At 46.2% G+C, this 20,923-nt stretch overlaps 1 protein-coding gene across 2 annotated transcripts in view; it reads right to left on the reverse strand.

Annotated features, from left to right (window-relative positions):
• Nucleotides 1-20,923, reverse strand: part of GPSM1 (G protein signaling modulator 1) — a 57,138-nt gene that overhangs the window by 9,316 nt on the left and 26,899 nt on the right. Inside the window, exons 1-3 of one of the 2 annotated variants that reach the window (XM_081178748.1) lie at nucleotides 19,458-19,553; nucleotides 16,369-16,439; nucleotides 15,684-15,845 (exon numbers count right to left, since the gene is read on the reverse strand). In XM_081178748.1, the coding sequence (XP_081034874.1) occupies nucleotides 15,684-15,845; nucleotides 16,369-16,407 (201 nt within the window). In that variant the 5' untranslated portion in view covers nucleotides 16,408-16,439; nucleotides 19,458-19,553. Of the gene's footprint in view, nucleotides 1-15,683; nucleotides 15,846-16,368; nucleotides 16,440-19,457; nucleotides 19,554-20,923 lie in introns of those variants that run through there. The other variant, XM_081178747.1, reaches the window with a different exon arrangement.

Consider the following 20,923-nt stretch of genomic DNA (forward strand, 5'->3'; position numbering starts at 1 on the left):
AGACCCTCTGCAGAAGGATATTGACAAGCTAGAAAGGTGTGCAGAGGAGGGTGACAGAGATGATGGAGGGTCTTGGAAACCAAGCCTGATGAGGGATGGTTGAGGGAGGTGGGGATGTTTAGCCTGGATATGAGGACACTGAGAGGAGACATGAGAGCCACCTTCAAATATCTGAAGGGTTGCCACCTGGAACATGGAGGCAGCTTGTTCACGACCTGAACCCGCAGCTTCAAATGACAAGAAAGGAACATTAGGAAGAAGTTCCTGAGGGCAGGAGCTGTTCCAACAGTGGTACAGAGGGAGTCCCTCGGGACAGACTGCCTCAGAAGGTGGTGGACTTTCCTTCCTTGGAAGCTTTTAAGCAGAGGTTGGGTGGCTGTCTGCCAGGGATGCTTTAGCTGTGATTTCTGCACTGCAGGGAGTTGGACTAGATGACCCTTGGGAGTCCTTTCCAACTCTACGATTCTATTGTTCCTGTGGGGCAGAGTCTGTATGCATACAATAACGGATCCATGCAGCTGCTTGCATTTTTGGCCATTTCTTTGGGTGTTAAGCTGTCAGGAAAAGCTCTGGGGCTTCCCTGCATACAGGGAGGCTGGGATAAAAATAACCCGGCTGTCTGGCAAAAGGTGCTCATTTGGGTCAACCACCGATCGCTTTGCTCTGAAGAGCTGTAATTTGGGGGCATTTGCACAGCTGTGTTGGTGTTTGCTGTTGTCCCCATTGTCACAGAGTCTTAGAACTGTAGAGTTGGGAAGGACCCCAAGGGTCATCCAGCCCAAGCTCCTGCAATGCAGGAATTGCAGAAGGTCTGTGCCCATGGTGGGTTGGGGGTAGAAGGATGAGAAATGAAAAGCCCCAAACGCCCAGAAGAGAATCTGTGCTCCTCTTTTCTCTCTGTGGCAAAGTCTGGGAGAGCAGGAATGGGGCGGAATTTATGAAGCATGGCAGGGGGAGGATGAGAAATGGAAATTGTGAGCTTCACAACTGAAGTATTATTGCATTATTGTTATTTATCATATCCTTCCCTGGATGTTTTGAAATGGAGGGCAGGTGGCCCTTTGTCAGGGATTCTTCAGCTGGGATTCCTACACTGCATGGGTGTAGAGTAGATATTTGTCCAGGACAAGCCCAAAGAAGCCTCCTGTGTGACCTGGGGACTGACTATCATGGTTGGCCTGGGCAGGTGACTGGCCACCCACTGCACTGGGGCAACAACCCCTGCTGCCACCACCTGCTGAGCAGGAACACCCAACTTCTTTCTCTTTCCTTCTCTTTTTGCTTTTTCTTGAGCCTGGGGGAAAACTATGTGCAGGTCAAAAAGAATCCCAAAGTCTGAGAGTATGCCTGGGTCTAAAGCAGCTTCTGCCAGGCTGGTTCTCTGTAAACAACACTTTCCCCTACAAATTGCACCAGCCCCAGGGTCATCTGATAGCTGTGCTGCCTGGCAGCTGGTGGGCATTGTAGTCCAACGCATCTGGACAGCAGCAGGAGGTCTTGCAAGTTTGCAAAACTTCCTTCCTCTGAGCCCAGTTAAGCCTCATGCCCCACTAGGAGTTAAGTTGTTGTGCTGCCTATTCCAAGTCCATCCTCCTCCAATGGCATCACCTGCTGATTATAAATACCCTTCCTAGGAGTGAGTTTTCCCCACACTTCGCCTCCTGCAGCCCCCACAAGTATTTAAAGTTAGCTGCCGGCCTTATGGCACTTAAAACAGAAAGCCGACTCAAGAAAAGAGTGAGAATGAGATTAAATTGCCTTGGTTCTTTGAGGAAGGGAAGGAATCCAGAAGGAAAGGAAGGCCAGCTCTCCCTCTTTGGTGGTTTTTAAGCAGAGGATGGACCGACCGCTGTCAGGAATGGTTTAGTTGAGATTCCTGCATTACAGTGGGTAAGCCTACGTGACCCTTGGGGTCCTTTCTAATTCTGTGATTCTGGTGAATCAACCCTTCTTTCCCATGTTAAAATCTGAAAGTCTAGAATTATTCAGTTCTGAATAGCAGAACTGTAACAATCTGCCGGAACCCCAGAAGAGCCCCTGATGGATCAGGGCAAAGTGGGCCCATCTAGTTGAGCAACCTGTCCTCACAGTGGCCAACCAGATGCCCCAATGGGAGACCCATAGATAGGACCAGAGCACAACAGCCCTCTCACTTCCTAAGCTCACAGGGTCATCTTGACTAGTAGCCATCTCCTCCCTGAATTAGCCCAGTCTTTTTTTATATATATAAAAAAACAGTGTTCTTGTGGAACACTGTTGCAGAGAAACTGGGTCACAGAGGTTCCAGTGTTCAATATAGCATCTTCTGACATAAGAGCATAAGAAGATCCTGCTGGATCAAGCCCAGTGCCCCACATACTCCAACGTCTGGTCCTCACAGTGGCCAACCAGGTCAAAGGACCTGAGCACTCTCCTCTCCCTTTCAGCAACTGGTATTTATAAAAGCATTACTGCCTCTGACCATGGAGGGAGAAAGAATTTAGCCATCTTGGCTAGTAGCCATTAAGCCAGTGTGGTGTAGTGGTTAAGAGCGGTAGTCTCGTAATCTGGGGAACCGGGTTTGCGTCTCCGCTCCTCCACATGCAGCTGCTGGGTGACCTTGGGCCAGTCACACTTCTTTGAAGTCTCTCAGCCCCACTCACCTCACAGAGTGTTTGTTGTGGGGAGGAAGGGAAAGGAGAATGTTAGCCGCTTTGAGACTCCTGAAGGGGAGTGATAAAGCGGGATATCAAATCCAAACTCTTCTTCTTCTTCTTCCCCTCCATGAATTTGTCCAATCCTTTTTTTAAAAAGCCATCAACGTTAGTGGCCACCTCTGCCTCCTGCTGGAAGGAGTTCCGCATTTTAATCATGTGCTGAGTGAAGAAACATTTCCTTTTATCCTGTATCTTCCCATGTTTAGCTTTATGCCATCCTGACTCAACAGGGCTCTGAGGAGAAAGGATCCTGCCCACCCAAACTTAAGTGAAACCAGATTCAGAATTCAACTACTTTGTCCACAAACTCACCATTGGTTCCCCCAAATCCGTGACTAGCTTGACGGTTAACCTCACCTTTGCAATTCAAGGCCCTTTGAGGGGTTGAGGTGGTTACAGCCACTAACAACCTTGTCTTAAACAGAAAGGCCACTGATTCCTGCATTGCAAAGGGTTGGACTAGATGACTCTCGAGGTCACTTCCAAATACAATTTAGGATTCTATGTTTGGTCCAATGGCTGTTGCTACCTCCAAGTCCAGCCCTGGCTACTTGAGTGCTGTTTATAACCTAACTATCTGGTTATTCATGCCTAGATGTAGAACCTTACATTTGTCCCTATTGAACAAACCAAATGGATTTCAATGGGGACAAATGTCATGTTCCACACTTAGGCAGGAATAAGCAAATGCACCAATAAAACATGAGGGACACCTGGCTTGACAGCAGTGGATTGAAAAGGATACAGGGGTTTTAATATGAGCCACAAGCTAATACTAAGCCAGCAGTGTGATGTAGTGGCAAAAGAGGCTAATGTTACTCTAGGTTGCATCAGCAGACGTTGAGTGCCCAGATCAAGGGAAGTCATAGTAAGACTATATTCTGCCTGTGTCCAGTTCTGGGCACCACCATTTAAGGGGGATAAGGACAAGCTAGAAGGTGGGCAGAGGAAGGTGAGCAATGTGATCAAGGGTCTGGAAACTATGCCTTAGGAGGAACGGCTGAAAGAGCTGGGCATGTTTAGCCTGGAGAAGAGAAGATGGAGAGGAGATGTGATAGCCATTTTCAAGGGCTGTCACGTGGAAGCTTGTTTTCTCCTGTTCCTCAGGGTAGGACCCGAACCAATGGCTTCCAGTTACAAGAAAGGAGATTCTGATGAAACATCAGGAAGAACTTTCTGATGGTAAGAGCTGTTTGACAGTGGAATGGACTCCCTCAGAAGGTGGTGGACTCTCCTTTCTTGGAGGTTTTTAAGCTGAGTTTGGATGGCCACCTGCAATGGATGATTTAGTTGAGATTCCTGCATTGCAGGGAGTTGGATTAAATGACCCTTGGGTTCCCTTTTATGATTCTATGATTTCCCAGCAAACCTGGATGGGTTTGTTGGAAGACATGTGAGCTGGAGAGTCAAGCTCAGGTGACTACCCTCACCTTCACTCCATGGGCCAAATTAGGTGTGTGTGTGTGTGTGTCTCTAGAGAGAGATTTCAAGGGGCTGTAGCTCAGGGGTAGAGAATCTGCTTTGCATGCAGAAGGCCCCAGGTTCAATCTCAGCATCTCCAGGTAGAGGTAGGAGAAAGTCCCCTGACTGGAACCCTGGACAGCCACTGCTGGCAGTCAGTGTTTATAGTACCGGTAAAGGGTAAAAAGGTAGGACCCCTGGACGGTTAAGTCCAGTCAAAGGCGACTATGGGGTTGTGGCACTCATCTTGCTTTCAGGCCAAGGGAGCCAGCGTTTGTCCTCAGACAGCTTTCTGGCTCATGCGGCCAGCATGACCAAACCGCTTCTTGCACAACGGAGCACCGTGACTGAAGCCAGAGCGCACAAAAACATAATTTACAGTAGAAACCAATGTGAAACAATGGTCTAGTGAAGTGGTATAAGGCAGCTTCCTATAGTTCTGTTTAATCCAGCTCTTTATTCAGACCCATAAGGACTAGAATCTTGGTTTATTTTTAGCTGCAGCAGAGGGACAAAGCACCTGCCTTGCATGCAGAAGGTTGCAGGTTCAATCCACAATGGTGTCTCCAGGTAGGCCTGGCAAAGCCCCCTACCTGAAGCCCCAAAGAGCTGCTGCCAGACAGTGTAGAAAGTAGTGGTCGAGATGGAACAATTGCCTGACCAGTTGCTCTGAGGCAGCTTCCTACTTCCTATTTAATTCAGAACCATAAACTTTTTTTAGAGGAAGGATTGTAGCTGAACGGGGACAGCACCTGCTCTGCATACAGGTTCAGTCCCCAGCAGCAACTCCAGGTAGGCCTGGGAATGTTTCCTGCCCAAAATCCTGAACAGCCACAGCTGCCAGCCAGTGTAGATAACATGATCTAGATGCACTAATTGGCCTGACTCTGTGTGGACTGAGGCTGTGGCACGGGCATTAAAAACACACACCCCAGTGTCATTAACCTTAGTGGGAGGATGTACAGTCCGCAAAGCTGCCTGGTGTGGCTCTGGGTCAGTTGCCGCTCCTCTGCCTGACTTTCTTTGCGGGGTTGTTGAAAAACAGGGTGGATGGCAAACGGAGCCTGATGTCCTGCTTTGAGTGTTTTCCAGTAGAGGCTGGCTGTGTGATGCAAAGAACGAACAAAACTCTCCCTCCGCTTGCCCACCCACTCTCAGGAGCACCCCATGGATCATTGCCACCCACAAGACTCCAGAGAATGAGGGCTCCAGTCTTTACCCACTTGGCTGGCTCTCAGCTGACCAAACTCACTTCCAAACAGCTGTGCTGGCAGGAGCAAATGGATGTCACAGTCCAAAACTTATAGAGGGCACCAGGATGGTGAAGTGCTGCTCTAGACTCTGGATCATAACATCCTACAATTGTAGAGTTGGAAGGGACCCCATGGGCCATCTAGTCCAACGAGAATCTTGGTCACACTTGTGGGTGAGAGAACTTCTGAGAACTTGCTTCTGGCGAAAACGAAGAGGCAGCTACATTTTGCAGAGTTGTGTGTGACAGGGTTGGACCAAAGCAAGCCCAACTCTGCCCATCCTTCATCCATTGCTCTAAATGACTGTCATCAGTGGGGGCAGGGTGGGGGCAAAGGAAGAATCCTCAGATGGAGACCAACAGCAATGCTTAAAAACATACCCCAAAGAACCTAAGAATTGAGATAGACCAGCTCCGGAGCTGGAGGTTCCATGATAACATCAGAAGAGCCCTGCTAGGTCAGGCCAGTGGCCCATCTAGCCCAGCATCCTGTTTTCACAGTGGCCAATCAGATGCCTGCATGGGAAGCGAGACCACTCTCCCCTCCTGAGGTAGCCAGGTATTCAGAAACATTGCTGCCTCCGACCATGGAGGCGAAACATAGCGACTGTGGCTACTAGTAATCACTAATGTTCTCTTCCCTGAATTTGTCCATCTCTCTTTTAAAGCCATCTAAATAGGTGGCCATACCTGCCTCCCACAGGAGGGAGTGTTGCAGTTTAAATGCATTACTTTATCCACTCTGAGTCCAACTTTCAGCTTCATTGGTTGCCCACGACTTCGACTGTGTTAAGAGAGTGTGGGATCGCCTGGGGAAGCCCCCTCCCCATCTTTGGGGCACCCAACCAACTTGCTATGGGGGGGGGAAAGCAGTCGTCCGGAGAAGGGGGCTACCAGCCTAGGAACGCGCTGCAGCAAGGTGCCGTTGGGGAGACAACATCTTTCCTTCCTGGGGATCCGACTGAGCACACCTGCCCGGACTGTTGCTAGCATCTTCTTCCCGGGGCGGGCACTGATGCTCCTCTTCTCCTGGCCCCTTTGGAGAAAGGGGAAGATCCAGGAGGGGGGGGAGGAGTCTTACAAACTTCATACGGGAGGGAAGCCCCCCTCCCCTCCAAGCGCCCCCTCCCCTCCAAGCGCCCCCTCCCCCCAGCCCGGGACGCACTTGCCTTCTCCTCAGCAAAGGGCTCCGGGCATCCCGGCTCCGAAGTGCCGCCGCCGCTGCAGCGAGCTAGAAGCTCCGCTCTCCTCTCCCAGCTGAGGCGCGTGAGTGGTGCGCCTGGGCGGGGGCAGAGGCAAAACCTCGCCAGGCGGCCAGTCGCCTGCCAGGCCCAGCGCAGTCGGGGAGGAGCCCAGACACCGCCCCCAGTAGCCTCAGAGTAGGGATGGGAGCAAGAATTGCACTGGGGGAAAGGTGATATTTTGATTTACTTTCCTCGCTCTTTTCTACCCCCAATCTTTCTCCCCCCCCCCTCACACACAGCCTGATCATAACTCCAGAACTCGTGGGGATTCAGTGAAGCTGAATTTTGGGAGGTAATTATTTATTCCATTTCTATCCCATCTGCCTCTCCAAGGCACTCAAAGTGACAGGCTCGGTGGTTCTCCTCGTCTTAGTTGACTGGCCACAACAGCAACTCTGGGAGGCAGCGACTGTTTCCCAGGGAGCTTCAAGACAGGTAAAAGAAAGTCCTTCTTTGGGTAGTGCCTAGTTAAACTGCGGAACTCCCTCCTGCAGGAGTCAGGGACCCACCGGTTGAGAGTGGCTTTAAAAGAGGATTTGATGGATTCATGGAGGAGGAGAGGGCTGTCAATGGCTATGCTCTGCCTTAACAGGGGCAGCAATGCTTCTGAATACCAGTTGCTGGAAACCACAAGAGGGGCTAACAACCATCAATAGCCCTCCATGAATTTGTCTAATCTTTTCTTGCAGCCATCCAGGTTGGCCATCCCTGCTTCCTGGGGACTGAGTTCCATTGTTTAACTATGCACTGTGTACCATAGAGTAGTCGAGTTGGAAGGGACCCCAAGGTTCATCCAGTCCAGTCCCCTGCAATGCTAAATCTGTGGGCTTTTAACAAAGTATACAGGCTTTTTACAATGGGCTGAGTCAGGCAGCCGGAGCAGCAAAGAGAGAAGAAGAATAGAGCAACAAGAACAAAAAACTCTCAAACCAGAAACAAACTCCAAAATCTGCACATTCTTCGCATTTTGCACCAGCCCCACGCAAAACACCCCCAGGCTATGCTCTCTTTATAGACAAGGGAGCCTTCCAGAGAGCTGGCTGACTACCATTCTCCAGCTATGGGGAGAGGTGGACTCCAGCCCCAAATCTTCCTCTTTTTCCTTCTGGTTTTGATGGAGCAGATCAAGACCTTTGCCTCCTGGGAATATATGGCTCGCAGCTGAATAGCCACAAAAGGTAATGTTGGCCAGAGCACCTTTGGACCCCTATGGGATCAGGGATGGGGGGGAAGGAATCTCTCTTCCAAGTACCAAAGATCCCACAAGCCCCACACTCCATTGTTACTCAGAGCAGCACCTTCCTATGGCTGCCCCTGTTCTCAGGAATGGTGCCTTTCTCAAGATGCGGCAGGCATCCCCAAGCTGCACCCCCAAGCAATGTTCTGGAAACACTGGGAGACATTTGTGTTCTAAAAGGCGTTCCCAGCTGGGTGGGCAGCTCTCTGCCGCGAATGTCCACTTTGCATTCATGGAATCACACTGTAGTTTTGGAAGTGACCCATCCAATCCCCTGCAATTCAAGAATTGCAGCTAATCAGCCCCCCGCCACAAGGGTGCTTTTTGCTCCTTACTGACATCCCAGGTCAGTGGCAGTTTCTCTATATGAATTCATTACGAATCTGCCTTAGTTCAGTTTAACCAACAGGTGCAAAACCAGGCATCCTTGCAGGGCTGCAGCATGATGTCTGCCAGCAGTAAGGCCTTGCCGGCATTTAACACCTGTGCTCAAAGATATGCACTTGTTGCCAATATACTACTGGGTCAAGTTCATGGGGTTACTGTCAGGATATAAAGTCCTTCACAACTTGGGACCAGTTTGCCTGCAAAGGCATATATATGCCTATATATAGGTCCACTGATGTGGGTGGCGCTGTGGGTTAAACCACAGAGCCAATCAGAAGGTCGGCGGTTTTAATCCCCGCAACGGGGTAAGCTCCCATTGCTCGGTCCCTGCCCCTGCCAACCTAGCAGTTCGAAAACATGTCAAAAGTGCAAGTAGATAAATAGGCACTGCTCCGGCGGGAAGGTGAACGGTGTTTCCGTGCGCTGCTCTGGTTTGCCAGAAGCGGCTTAGTCATGCTGGCCACGTGACCCGGAAGCTGTACCCTGGCTCCCTCGGCCAATAAAGCGAGATGAGCGCTGCAACCCCAGAGTTGGCCACGACTGGACCTAATGGTCAGGGGTCCCTTTGCTTTTACTTTAACTCCATTTATTTGTCCACTTCAGTCCATGGAACTGGCTTCAGGTAATCCCTGATCCTCATTTGTAAGAACTTGATTATTTACTGTGGCAGCACTTCACTTTGGAACTCCCCCCTATTGATATCAAGCAGGTGCCTTCACTGTATTCTTCTCAATCCAAAAGACTCTTTGTGTGTTACTATGGAACCCACCAGTCCAGAGGCTGTCCATCTAGATACCTAGCTTCGTAGGAGCATTTGGCCACTATGAGAACAGGATGCTGGACAAGATGGGCCACTGGCCTGATCCGGCAGGCTCTTGTTTTGTTCTTAGGACTGTCCAAAAGCACCTTTAAGAAATCATTAGCAAGCCTCATTCTGGGATCAGGGATGAGGCTTCATCTCTGCAAGGAGAGGCAGCAAACAGCGAACATTTGCAACCAGGCAGCCATCAATGACAAGGGTGCCCTTTGCCATCCACATGGAAAAAGCCAGCCTGCCACTCGGTGTGTGCATCAGCCACCAGCCACCCTCAATCCAGATGTCAAAGTGAGCCCACAACTCTCGTGTCAACCCCCCCCCCAATTGCTGGAGATAGGCCAGTAAGGAGCCAGTGACTGCAGGGACTGGGAGGCATCTCACATCCTCTCCACATGGATCCATCAATGGAAAGGGCAGCCTTGCAAACTGAGCAAGGAAGTTGGTAGAGAAAAGTTCCTCTCCCTCTCTCTTAACACTAGACAACCAACAAAACTGAATATTGAGAGATTCATGATGGATAAAAGGAAATCCTCTTCTCAGAGTTAAACTCTGGAACTCACTTCCACAGGAGGTCACCTAGCCCAGCTCACTGCAAAGAAGTTTAAAAACACTTTCCTTAAAAACAGGGAACTTTAGATGGGATTCCTGCATTGCAGGGGGTTGGACGAGATGACTTTGGGCTCCCTTCCAACTCTACAATTGATTCAATGAAAGGCCTGCCAGGATGAAACAGTTGCCTGCTGGTGGAATGTCAGTTAAGGGGGAGTTAGTCTAGCTTCTCTAGGCAGGTAGTTCCAAAGTTGTCTGGAAGCAGTCAGCACTGAGAAGGCCCTGTCCCATGCCCCCCCATAGGCCCAGGAGTGAGTCAGGATGGAGGGAAGGGCCTCCCCCATAGATCTCAGAGCCTAGGCAGGTTCATACATCAGAATACAACCCTTCAGGTAGCCTGTGACTGAGCCTAATACAGTATAATTTATTGGGTGATATTTTATTCTTTTCGGAAAGCGTTTTATTGAATTTTATCCAGCTAACTCAAACAGCAAAACAGAACTTAATGGGACAAACACATAAAAGCTAAACCAAGGTTTGCATGGGATGTTAAATTCACAAGTAGAAACGATAAAGCTGGTTCTCTGGGTATTTGTGATAACATGTAGAGTGGAAAGTGATTAATTGCAATTCCTGCCTTGTAGGGGGTTGGCTATATGACCCCTGGGATCCCTTCCAACACTACAATTCTATGATTCTAGGATTTCATAAAAGTACCATCATAAGAAATGAGAGGTGGAAGAACGCACGTTAACATATATTTGTAAATTCTGCCATCCTACTGATAAAGATTGCACTTTCTATTCTCATGTTTATAATTTATATTTCTGTATATACTAAGCAAAGATGAATGAAACTCGAATCCACCCAATCACCCCCCAGTTTCAATAAATAAATAATTTGCAGAAGCTTGATCTGATAAACAATGGCGGTTAGACAACTTCATTTTGCAAAATTAGAGATAAGATAGCACAACATCTTGAATTATTATTATTTTAGTCAGAATATTATGCCAGAGGAAACCTGACTGGTAGTCTGGGATGCAGCGAAAGCCCATATTCATGAATTGTTGATTAAATCCCCCCCCCCATATGAATGGAAACAGTTTACCCAAAAGGAAAGAGATTTAATTCAAAACAATCATAGAAAAAGAAACAGTCCCCACTCAGCCATGAAACTCACTGGGTCACCTTGGGCCAGTCCCTGTCTCTTAGCTAAGCTACCTCTCAGGGTTGTGAGGATGAAACGGGGAAGAGGAGAATCAGGTACACCACTTAAACTCACTAGAAGAAAGAGGTGGTATATAAATGTAATAAATAAATCACAAACGAAGACATGATCTGGAGGCAGTGGAACTATTAAATTCCATAATAATGATGTATCAATAACTTCAAACTGAAAAATTTAAAAAACACATTTGATCAAACAATTGTTTGAACGTAGTAACACAGACCATCTAAATTGCATTCATTATCAACTAAAAGATAGACAAACAAAAACCTTAATTCCATCTACAGAACATAAAAATAAAAGGGCAACTCTCCAGCAGAAATAGCAAATTCTTTTCAACAATTCTATCAATATTTAGATACACCAGAAAACCCAACCAAGTCAAGAACAGATTGATAAAGCCTTTCTAAACATTCTGATGCCTAAAGTTTCAGCTTAAGTTCTCACGAGTCTTAGAATCAAAAGTCACTGAGGAAGAGGTATATAACATAATTTTTTCACTTCATATGGGCCAGATGGCTTGACCAGCAAATTTGATAAACCTTTCCCAAATAAAGTAACATCTTACTATACAACAATGCATCTCTCTTATTAAAAAAACTCCAGGATTCATGATCAGAAATTATAATTCATTTTATTCCTAAACAAGATAAGGATCCTAAACTACCCCAAACATATTGACCAATTTCTTTACTAAACCTCGATGCCAAAATGGTCCTCCATAATTGCTAAGTGTACATAAATATGTAAATCCAGATCAAACTACTTTTATAATAAATAGGAAATTACAATATAACAAAACAGAAGTATTGGTTGAATTAAGAAAGAAATGAAAGCAAAAATCACTTTTTTTGTTTTGGTTGTAAAAAAGGCTTTGATACGGTTGCATGGCCTATTCTAGCAAGAACAATAAGAACCCTTCAATAAATGATTTAGTGGCAGATTCAAATAATGGATTGGCATCTTATATAAGGACCCATGAGTGAAGGTTTTCATTACTAATTGTTACTTGTTAAAGCCATTAAAATTACCAGTGTGGTGCATGTCAAGGGTGCTCATTACCTTTGTTATTGTTTGCAAAAGGTTTCTAGAACCATTAGCAAGTTTGATAAGAACCAACCAAAGACTTCATGGAATTAACTTTGGCTTGCAAGAATTCAAAATCTCACTGTATGCCAATGATATAGCATTATCATTTCCCAAACTAGAAACATCAATACGAAATACATGGACTTTCCAAACACCTTTGGAGAAGCATCCAGTTACATGATCAATACTATTAAACCAGTTGGCTTCTGAATAAACTTGACAATTCAAGTGATAAATACCTTCTGCAAAGCCTTCAGATTTCAATTAAAAAGTCCAATAAACTACTAAGGGGTTTGGTTGCACCCAGATTCACAAATAACCCATTGATCACAACTACAATAATAAAAGCATGCAAACAGATGAAAATTGAAAAGGTGGCAGACACTACAACTCTCTTCGAGGGGCAAAATATCAACTCTATCTATGAATATTCTACCCAGGCTATTCCTATTATCTGCTCTACCATCGGAAACAGATATTTTCCAAGCATAAAGTCTTTCTCTCTTGCTATGCTTAACTCTTTTCTCCTTCATATCATTTCCTTTTCTTTTTTTTCTTCCCCTCACTACTTTTATCGACAACAAACTTGTTTGATGTATGACGATCTCGGCTACAAAGTGCAATAATTTTTTATGAATATTTAAAAAGAAGAAATGTGAGAGCAAGTGGTGTGCGGCACGCATGGCTTGCAAGATATACAGAAAGGTAAGCCCATAATTGAAACCATCAGAGGCACAAGGAGTATCAAGAGCAAAAATCTCTATATTACATCAAGAAAAATTCTCAGCCAGATACCTGTTGCTTACCCCAGATTTCTTGAAAGGCTTGCGGAAGAGACAAATGTCTTTTTTTTTAAAAAAAATGTAGTCAATAAAATCCCACCAAACAGAGACAAAAAGAGGTCACTGTTATTTTCCCTTCTAAATAATGGGTAAATTTCCCATGTAATGGGTTAGTTTTCAATGTAGTGCAGTTCAGTATTGGGGGCTTTAGCTGCTGTTCTGCACTCTTTGGACATCAGGGTCCCTGCACTGCAGGGGGTTGAACTAGCTGACTATTGAGGTTTCTTCCAACACTACAGCTTTATGATTCTATAAAGAGGCGTTAATTTCAGACAATGGCCATATTAGAAGCAGCTAACAACAGTCTGAAACGACAAGTGAAGCGTTCCAGACACCCCGAGAAATTAAATATTTGCAGTTTCAGAGGCCTTGGATTGATTCTCCCTCATTCCTATTTATCTCCTTAGAAGTGACGGTTCCTGAGAAATGGCTCAGCCAATGTCATTTTCACTGCCTTGCAGCGAAACCGCCCCCTCTGTTAGCCACGTTATCGCAGAGGGTGGTGCAAAGTTCCCTCTTTGCGGGGGTCCAAGGAAGGCTCACCCGCGCTGCCGATATAGAAAGAGATAGGCAGGTTTTGCACAGCGGGTGCCACAAGATGGCTGCTTCATTGCACGCGCCCCCTATTATTTCTCACAAGGGGCATCTCAGTCCCGGCAAGAGCATAATGCTAACAGCATGCTCCAAAAATGGCTTCGTATCTAAACAATCTTGAGGAACACACATCTGCAAGCTGTCAGTGTGACTTCTCTGTGCTTTCCGTTGACTATACATGGCCTTGCCAGGGAGGCGGGTGGCCTAGGAATCGCAGCAAAGGAATCCCTGACAGACAGACATCCAACCTTTGCTTAACCCCCCACCCCCCCAGTGAATGAGAGTTCACTACTTTCCAAGGCATAGAACCATAGAATTGTAGAGTTGGAAGGGACCTCAAGGGCCATCTAGCCGAATCCCTTGCAATACAGGAATTCCAGCTAATGGATGGAAAGCCAGTTGGAATTCCTCACAAGATCAATGGCTGGATATAGTTGGAAGCCCCTGCCCAGGTGGTAGATTCCTGCACCTTTCCTGCACATCTGGGGAAATCTAGCATGCAGTGAGCGCCAGGCACAAGACAGGCGCTTGAATTTCACCTAGCATGGAGCAGGAGGTTAAATAAATACTGTATTTTTTGCTCTATAAGACTCACTTTTTCCCTCCTAAAAAGTAAGGGAAAATGTGTGTGCGTCTTATGGAGCGAATGCAGGCTGCACAGCTATCACAGGAGCCAGAACAGCAAGAGGGATTGCTGCTTTCACTGTGCAACGATCCCTCTTGCTGTTCTGGCTTCTGAGATTCAGAATATTTTTTTTCTTGTTTTCCTCCTCCAAAAACTAGGTACGTCTTGTGGTCTGGTGCGTCTCATAGAGCGAAAAATACGGCAATTTTTTTAAAATTTATACCCCACCCTTCCCAGTTTCAAAACAGGCTCAGGGCGGCTAATAGCAAATATAAAACATTGATTAAAATGCGACTTAAAAACAGCACAAATCAATATAAATAAAATTCAAAAAATACAGGGTTCCTCAACAGAACGCACTTCCGTCATATTTATTTGGGGCTGTTGAATTGTTGCGAAGGCAGAGGCAGGTCCCCCCCCCCCCCGTGGTCTGTGGTGTGTTTATTTATAAACCTGTTTAATTTCCTTCCTTTTCTTTCCAAGAATGCTCAAGGTGACCTTTGAGATAATAAGACCAAATTCAGGCAGGAGAATGAGAGGCGAATGCCAAATGTCAAAACCACAGCAGCAGAGAACTAGGAGGACGCCACATGCCTCCCCAAACCAGAACATTAGGAGAGCCTGCAGGATCGGCTCATCTAAGCCAGCACTTTGTTCTCACAGTGGCCAACCAGATGCCTGTGGGAAACCAGCAAGCAGGACCTGAGCATAACAGCACTCTCCCCCTCCTGTGCTTTTCAGCAACAGGTATTCAGAAGCATTGCTGCTGCCAGCTGTGGAGGCAGAGCAGAGCCATCATCACCAGTAGCCACAGGTAGCCTCCTCCTCCATGAATTTGCCCAAGTCAGTGACCCATCACTGCCTCCTGCAGGTGGTCGTTCTGTTGTTCAGTTATGCGAGGCATAAAGAACTTTCCTAAATATAACCTGACAACACCTCTGGGCTAGATTTCTGCTATGCGCTCTATGTGGGGCTTCCCTTGCACTTGGACCACGAGCTGCTGCCAATGCAGAATGCTGCAGCACGATTGCTGATGGGAGCGAGGCCTTGTCAGAATTATGATGCCTTTGCTGCTCGGAGATGTGCACTGTTTGCCAAGGTGTTACTATTAGTATATAAAGCCCTTAACAACTTGGGACCATTTTACCTGCAAGGTCACCTTGCCCCACAGGTGGCCACTCAACCACTCCAAATAGCCGAATTGGCATGACTACATGTGCCACATGACACCCGCTCACATTGGCAAGGAATCTATATTTTAGTGTGGTAGTGTCTACACTTTGGAACTCCCTGCCTCTTGGTATCAATCAGGCACCTCCACTGTACTCTTCTCAGTGCCTGCTAAAAACATTATTGTTCAGACAAGCCTGTTCAGATGCTTAGAAAGTGTGTTTTAAAACTTGTTCAGCATTTTAACTTTCTGTATATTTTGAAGTATTGTTGCAATTTTTTCTTGATTTTAAAAAATCTCTTTTGTAGACCGCTTTGAGGTTTTTCCTACAATCAAACAGTGTATAAATTTTATGAAATAAGCAAGAATGAAACGAAAGGCATGTGCACAATGGGGTCCTTCACAGCAGATGCCAAGGAACCTAGGAAGAAGAGCAATTTGTGAATTTTTAGGTGAGGGGTACTGTTCATGCCCGCCGTATCTCCTTACCAGTTGGGACAGTTGAACCCGTACGTCACTGGTTTCCAACGGGGATTCGCTGGGTGGTGGAATCTTCCTGTCTGGGATGGACTGGCTTCCCCTATGTTTCTTGGATCTGACTGGCAGCGACATGAATTCTTTCCCAGGGATCTCCACGTCTCCGTTCTGGTCCTGAGGAGAAGTGACAAAGAGGTCATTGCTGTGGATGGAGACACCTTAAGGCAAGGCAGGGGGCATTTCCCTCTTGTTGGAGGCCACACTCCCTCAGGGGTGATCTTCTGGGAGCCAAATGACAGAGGCGACAGGGGCTGCCCCTTCACCCTCACCCCCCATGCCCCACCACTCTAGAGATGAATGCCATTCCAAAAAGGAAGGAGATGCATGCTGAATGTGGCCTGTCATTACTGGTTTATAATGGCTTCTCTGCTGTTTACAGGTATAAAATCCGTCCGTAAGTAAAACATGTGGTAAAAGAATACCATCAAAGCACTGAAAACATTCAGAATTAAAATGTAGAATAAAACAGGCCACTTAAAAAGCATAAAAATTAAAACTTTGTTTTTTGTTTTTTTAAAAAAAGATTAAAACCCAACAATCAGGAAGTTCAAGTATAGGGGGATGCTAGCCTAAACAGGCATGTCTTCAAGATCCCTCTTCCTCCTCTCCTCCATCACCAACTGATGCCTCCCTTTACCTTTTCCGATGGGAATCTCAGGAGCTCAAGGCTGCTCATGCGGTTCCTCTGGATCCTCTTGGGCCTTGCCCCTGAAAAAGCAACAGGAGATGGGTGGGTGAGCTGGCCAACCATCATCTAGATTCGACCTTCATGGCCAAAAACAAAAAACCACCCAGTAAAAAAATTAACATGAGACGTCATTAATTGAGTTGCAGCAATATAAGGTCACCTGGGCAGGTATCGTGGATGATGCAGTTATCCAAATGTATAGAATCACAGAATTGAATAATAGAATTGTAGAGCTGGAAGTGACACCAAAGGTCATCTATTCCAACCCCCTGCAATTCAGGAATACATTTATTTATTTATTTATGTCATAATTTTTTGTTTGTTGTGATTTTTGTTTGTTTAATTACAAACTCTATTAAAAAATTCAAAATAATTCCCAGGCGGGAAGTGCTGTCTTCCAGGACAAATGCATGTCCAGATGTTGAGTTTCCTGTATCGATTCCTGCATTGCAGGGGGCTGGACTAGATGACCCTTGGGATCCTTTCCAACTCTGCAGTTCTATGATTCTATGAATCTGAATCTTGAATGCAGTCGTCCACATGGCATCAGAGCAGACTTGGGAAATATTTTACATGGCAGGATTTGCTTCAGTACAGAGCAGTGGTTCTCAAAGGGTGTGACTCGCCACACTGGTGTGGCAGGAGAGGATGGCAAGTGTGGAGGGGAAAATTCAAGGGCAATCAAAGAAACATTTAAACAGTATAGTATAATATCAAAATACATTTTTTTAATTTGCAGAATATGGATAGATGTCTTTTCAAAATGAGAGCAAGAGTATCAAGAGATACCAAGGACAAATCCTAGTTGTGATCCAGAATCACCTCTCTTCTACTGTTCTCCACAATATATTGTTGTGAACAGGGATTTTCAACTCTGACAAATATGAAAGATCAGAACAGAGAAAGGCTTATTTGTGCTGATGAGGCGATGAGAGCCTGTCTGTCTCAAATCAGACCTAATATAAATGAGATTACCTGGCAATAGCAAGCTCACACCTCTCATGCAGTTTGTAAGTATACTTAAGGTACATATGGAAGAGGCTCACTTATAATTGCATTTTGGGAATGAGTTATATTCTTATGTAGCCACATCGTTTTATACTTTCTGCATGTCCCATGATCATATTATAAAGTAATATATGTTATAAATGTTCTATGTTATAAATCAAGCACTGCTAGGAGTTGTTCGTTTTTTTTTTGTTTTCCAACATGTTTCTGTTTGTTTTCCAATGTATTAATTATCAATAAAAAAATCAGTGTGAGCAAATTTTTATTCTGAAAGAGTGGCACAAGAAAAAATTTGAGAACTACTGATCTAGAGTATCATAAATTTTTATATATCACTTGATTGTAAAAAAAACCACACACCCTCAAAGCAATTTACAAACAGAATCAAACAATGCATTAAAAAAACACCAATCAGTTAAAAACTACCATTAAAAAAAGCCTTCGTGGGGCACTTTTTGCACTATGACTCCCATAATCCCTGGCGATTGACTGTGGTGGGAGTTGCAGTCCTTTCATTTGACGTTTTTAAGCAGAGGTTGGCTGACTACCTGTTAGGGATTATTGAGCCTCGCAGAGACCAGATCCCTCACGCCTTTTCCCGAATACTTTGAGAGCATCTTGCATCAGTGACAAAGACACTTCTCAAAATAAGCGGGAGTTATAGCACCCCAGCCGCCCCAGAAATCCCAGCCGCCTCTGAGCTAAGCTGTAATTAAGTCCGACGGCATCTTGAATCAGCCAAAGAACTGTAATTAAAGCAACAAAACCGAGTCCTTCATGGAGAAAAACAAGTGGGCCTGTCAAAGGAAGCCCACAGCTTACATCTTTCGCTGACAAAAGAGCTGAGAGGATAAGGCCAGCCCTTGCATCTCCCTGCTTCTGTTGGAGGCCAGAGCCCTGGCAAGGTCACAGCCAAAGAGCCAAGTTTGGAGTTTGTACTGAAAAGCGAATCTCCCAAATTTGCACTCTTCAGTGCAAGAGGTGAATGGAAACACAGCCCTCCTTCCAAATCTCCACTTGCCCCAAAATTTATTAATTTCTAATTATTGCATTTATATCCCACCTTTCCCCCTCTAATGAGCTCAAAGGGGTTCCTCCCTCCTCATTCAATCCCCACAACAACCCTGTGAGGTAGGGTAGGCTGAGAGAGGTAGTGACTGGCCTCTCAAGGTCACACGTAGGGAGCTTCATGACTGAGCAGGGAGTTGAACCCTGGACACTCCCGGGTCCTAGTCTGATACTCTAACCACCACACGACACTGCCTCATAACCCACCACAACCCCTATTAGTCACAACTGGCTGTGCACTGAGATGGCTGCCTGGGTATAGGTTTTCCTTCTCCTAGTTGGACTACCTTCCCAGGTTGAAGAGCCCCAACCGCCTCTCACTGAGGTGTAGGCAACCTTTTCCCTCCCAACTGGGCAACTCCCTACAGACACTGTACAAAATTGGCAGTGAATGAGGCAAGGTCCAATATTTGGCAATGCCACCCCACTTACTCTCTTCCCCTTGACCAATAACACAGCTGAAGAAGGGATATAATGCTCGAGAACTGATCATTCACAAGGAGCTTTGGGACTTAATCTTAGGGCTGCATGAAATTAGACAGAGGGCTGCAGGGTCCCTGCCCTGAATTGCAGGGGTTGGGCTAGATGACCCCCAGGGTACCCTCCAATTCTACAATTCTATAACCAGGAGTGCAAGCATATGCAGCATATTTGTACTCTGCCTTTTTCCTTGATAGGGACTGAAGCAGCTTATAGATAAAAACAAGAACAGCTAAAAACATAGGTGGAAAGCAACCGGTAATAAACAATTAAACACTGATTGAATTAAAAGCACACACACACACACACACACACACACAGAGAGAGAGAGAGAGAGAGAGAGAGAGAGAGAGAGAGAGAGGGAGGGAGAACTCCTATTAAAACCACACAAATAGTTACAATAAAAACAGCATGATATCAGCCCTTTCATTAAAAGCAGTCAGTTCCCCAAAGTCTGTTGGAAAAAGAAAGTTTTCACTTGCCAGTGGAAGGATAAGGACAACAGTGCAGGAATCATAACTAAAGCTGGGATAATTCAGAGAGCCTGGCTGTCAGGGGACAAACAGGGACTTGTTTAGCTCTAGCATGTTCTCAGAGCAGCCCCAAGTAGAACAGAGTTCCCTGCTTGAAGGTGCAAAAAGTGGCATTTGCTGACCTGCGTCTCCTTGGAGGTGTGCAAACAAGGTGGAGAAAGGCACCACTTTAGTGCTGTGGTTGGGGCGTGTCTGTTGACTTTGAATGCATCAGAATACCAGCCAGCTCCCATGGCCATGCCAAGCATATGGAGACAGCCCTTTGATGTGTCACGCTGGGGATGGCAGCCCGGCGTTCAGAGAATGCTTGCAGTAAACGGGATACAGAATGGAATCCCCCGTGGTTTTGTCTGGTCCAGAGTGGCAAGTGCAAAACAGCAGAAGCAGATCCATGTTCACAGCAGGTGGAGGATGCCATGGAGAGGAGGAGGCTGACTAGAAGGTGCTTTGTGCCCAAGAAGGACATAAGAACGTAAGAAGAGCCCTGCAACAGCAGCTAGATCATGGGAAAGGGGGCCCATCTAGTCCATCATCTTGTTCTCACAGTGGCAAATCAGATGCCCAACTGGGAAGCCAGAATGCAGGATCTGAGCACAAGAGCACTCCCCGCCCCCTGCCCCTGTGTGGTTTCCAGCAACTGGTGTTCAGAAACATCACTGCGCACAGCTGTGGAGGCAGAGCATAGATATTGTAGCTACTGTTGTTGTTTAGTCGTTTAGTCGTGTCTGACTCTTCGTGACCCCATGGACCAGAGCACGCCAGGCACTCCTGTCTTCCACTGCCTCCCGTAGTTTGGTCAAACTCATGCTGGTAGCTTTGAGAACACTATCCAACCATCTCGTCCTCTGTCATCCCCTTCTCCTTGTGCCCTCCATCTTTCCCAACATCAGGGTCTTTTCCAGGGAGTCTTCTCTTCTCATGAAGTGGCCAAAGTATTGGAGCCTCAGCTTCAGGATCTGTCCTTCCAGTGAGCACTCAGGGCTGATTTCCTTAAGAATGGATAGGTTTGATCTTCTTGCAGCCCATGGGACTCTCAAGAGTCTCCTCCAGCACCATAATTCAAAAGCATCAATTCTCCGGTGATCAGCCTTCTTTATGGTCCAGCTTTCACTTCCATACATCACTACTGGGAAAACCATAGCTTTTACTATACGGACCTTTGTTGGTAAGGTGATGTCTCTGCTTTTTAAGATGCTGTCTAGGTTTGTCATTGCTTTCGCCCAAGAAGCAGGCGTCTTTTAATTTCGTGGCTGCTGTCACCATCTGCGGTGATCATGGAGCCTAAGAAAGAAAAATCTCTCACTGCCTCCCTTTCTTCCCCTTCTCTTTGCCAGGAGGTGATGGGACCTAGTCCTCCATAACTCCTCCATGAAAGCCCTCTCCTCTCGTCTTTTAAAGCCATCCAAGTTGGACAT

Source organism: Podarcis bocagei (assembly GCF_964188305.1).
Source record: "Podarcis bocagei genome assembly, chromosome: Z".
In the NCBI taxonomy this organism is placed as follows: domain Eukaryota; kingdom Metazoa; phylum Chordata; class Lepidosauria; order Squamata; family Lacertidae; genus Podarcis; species Podarcis bocagei.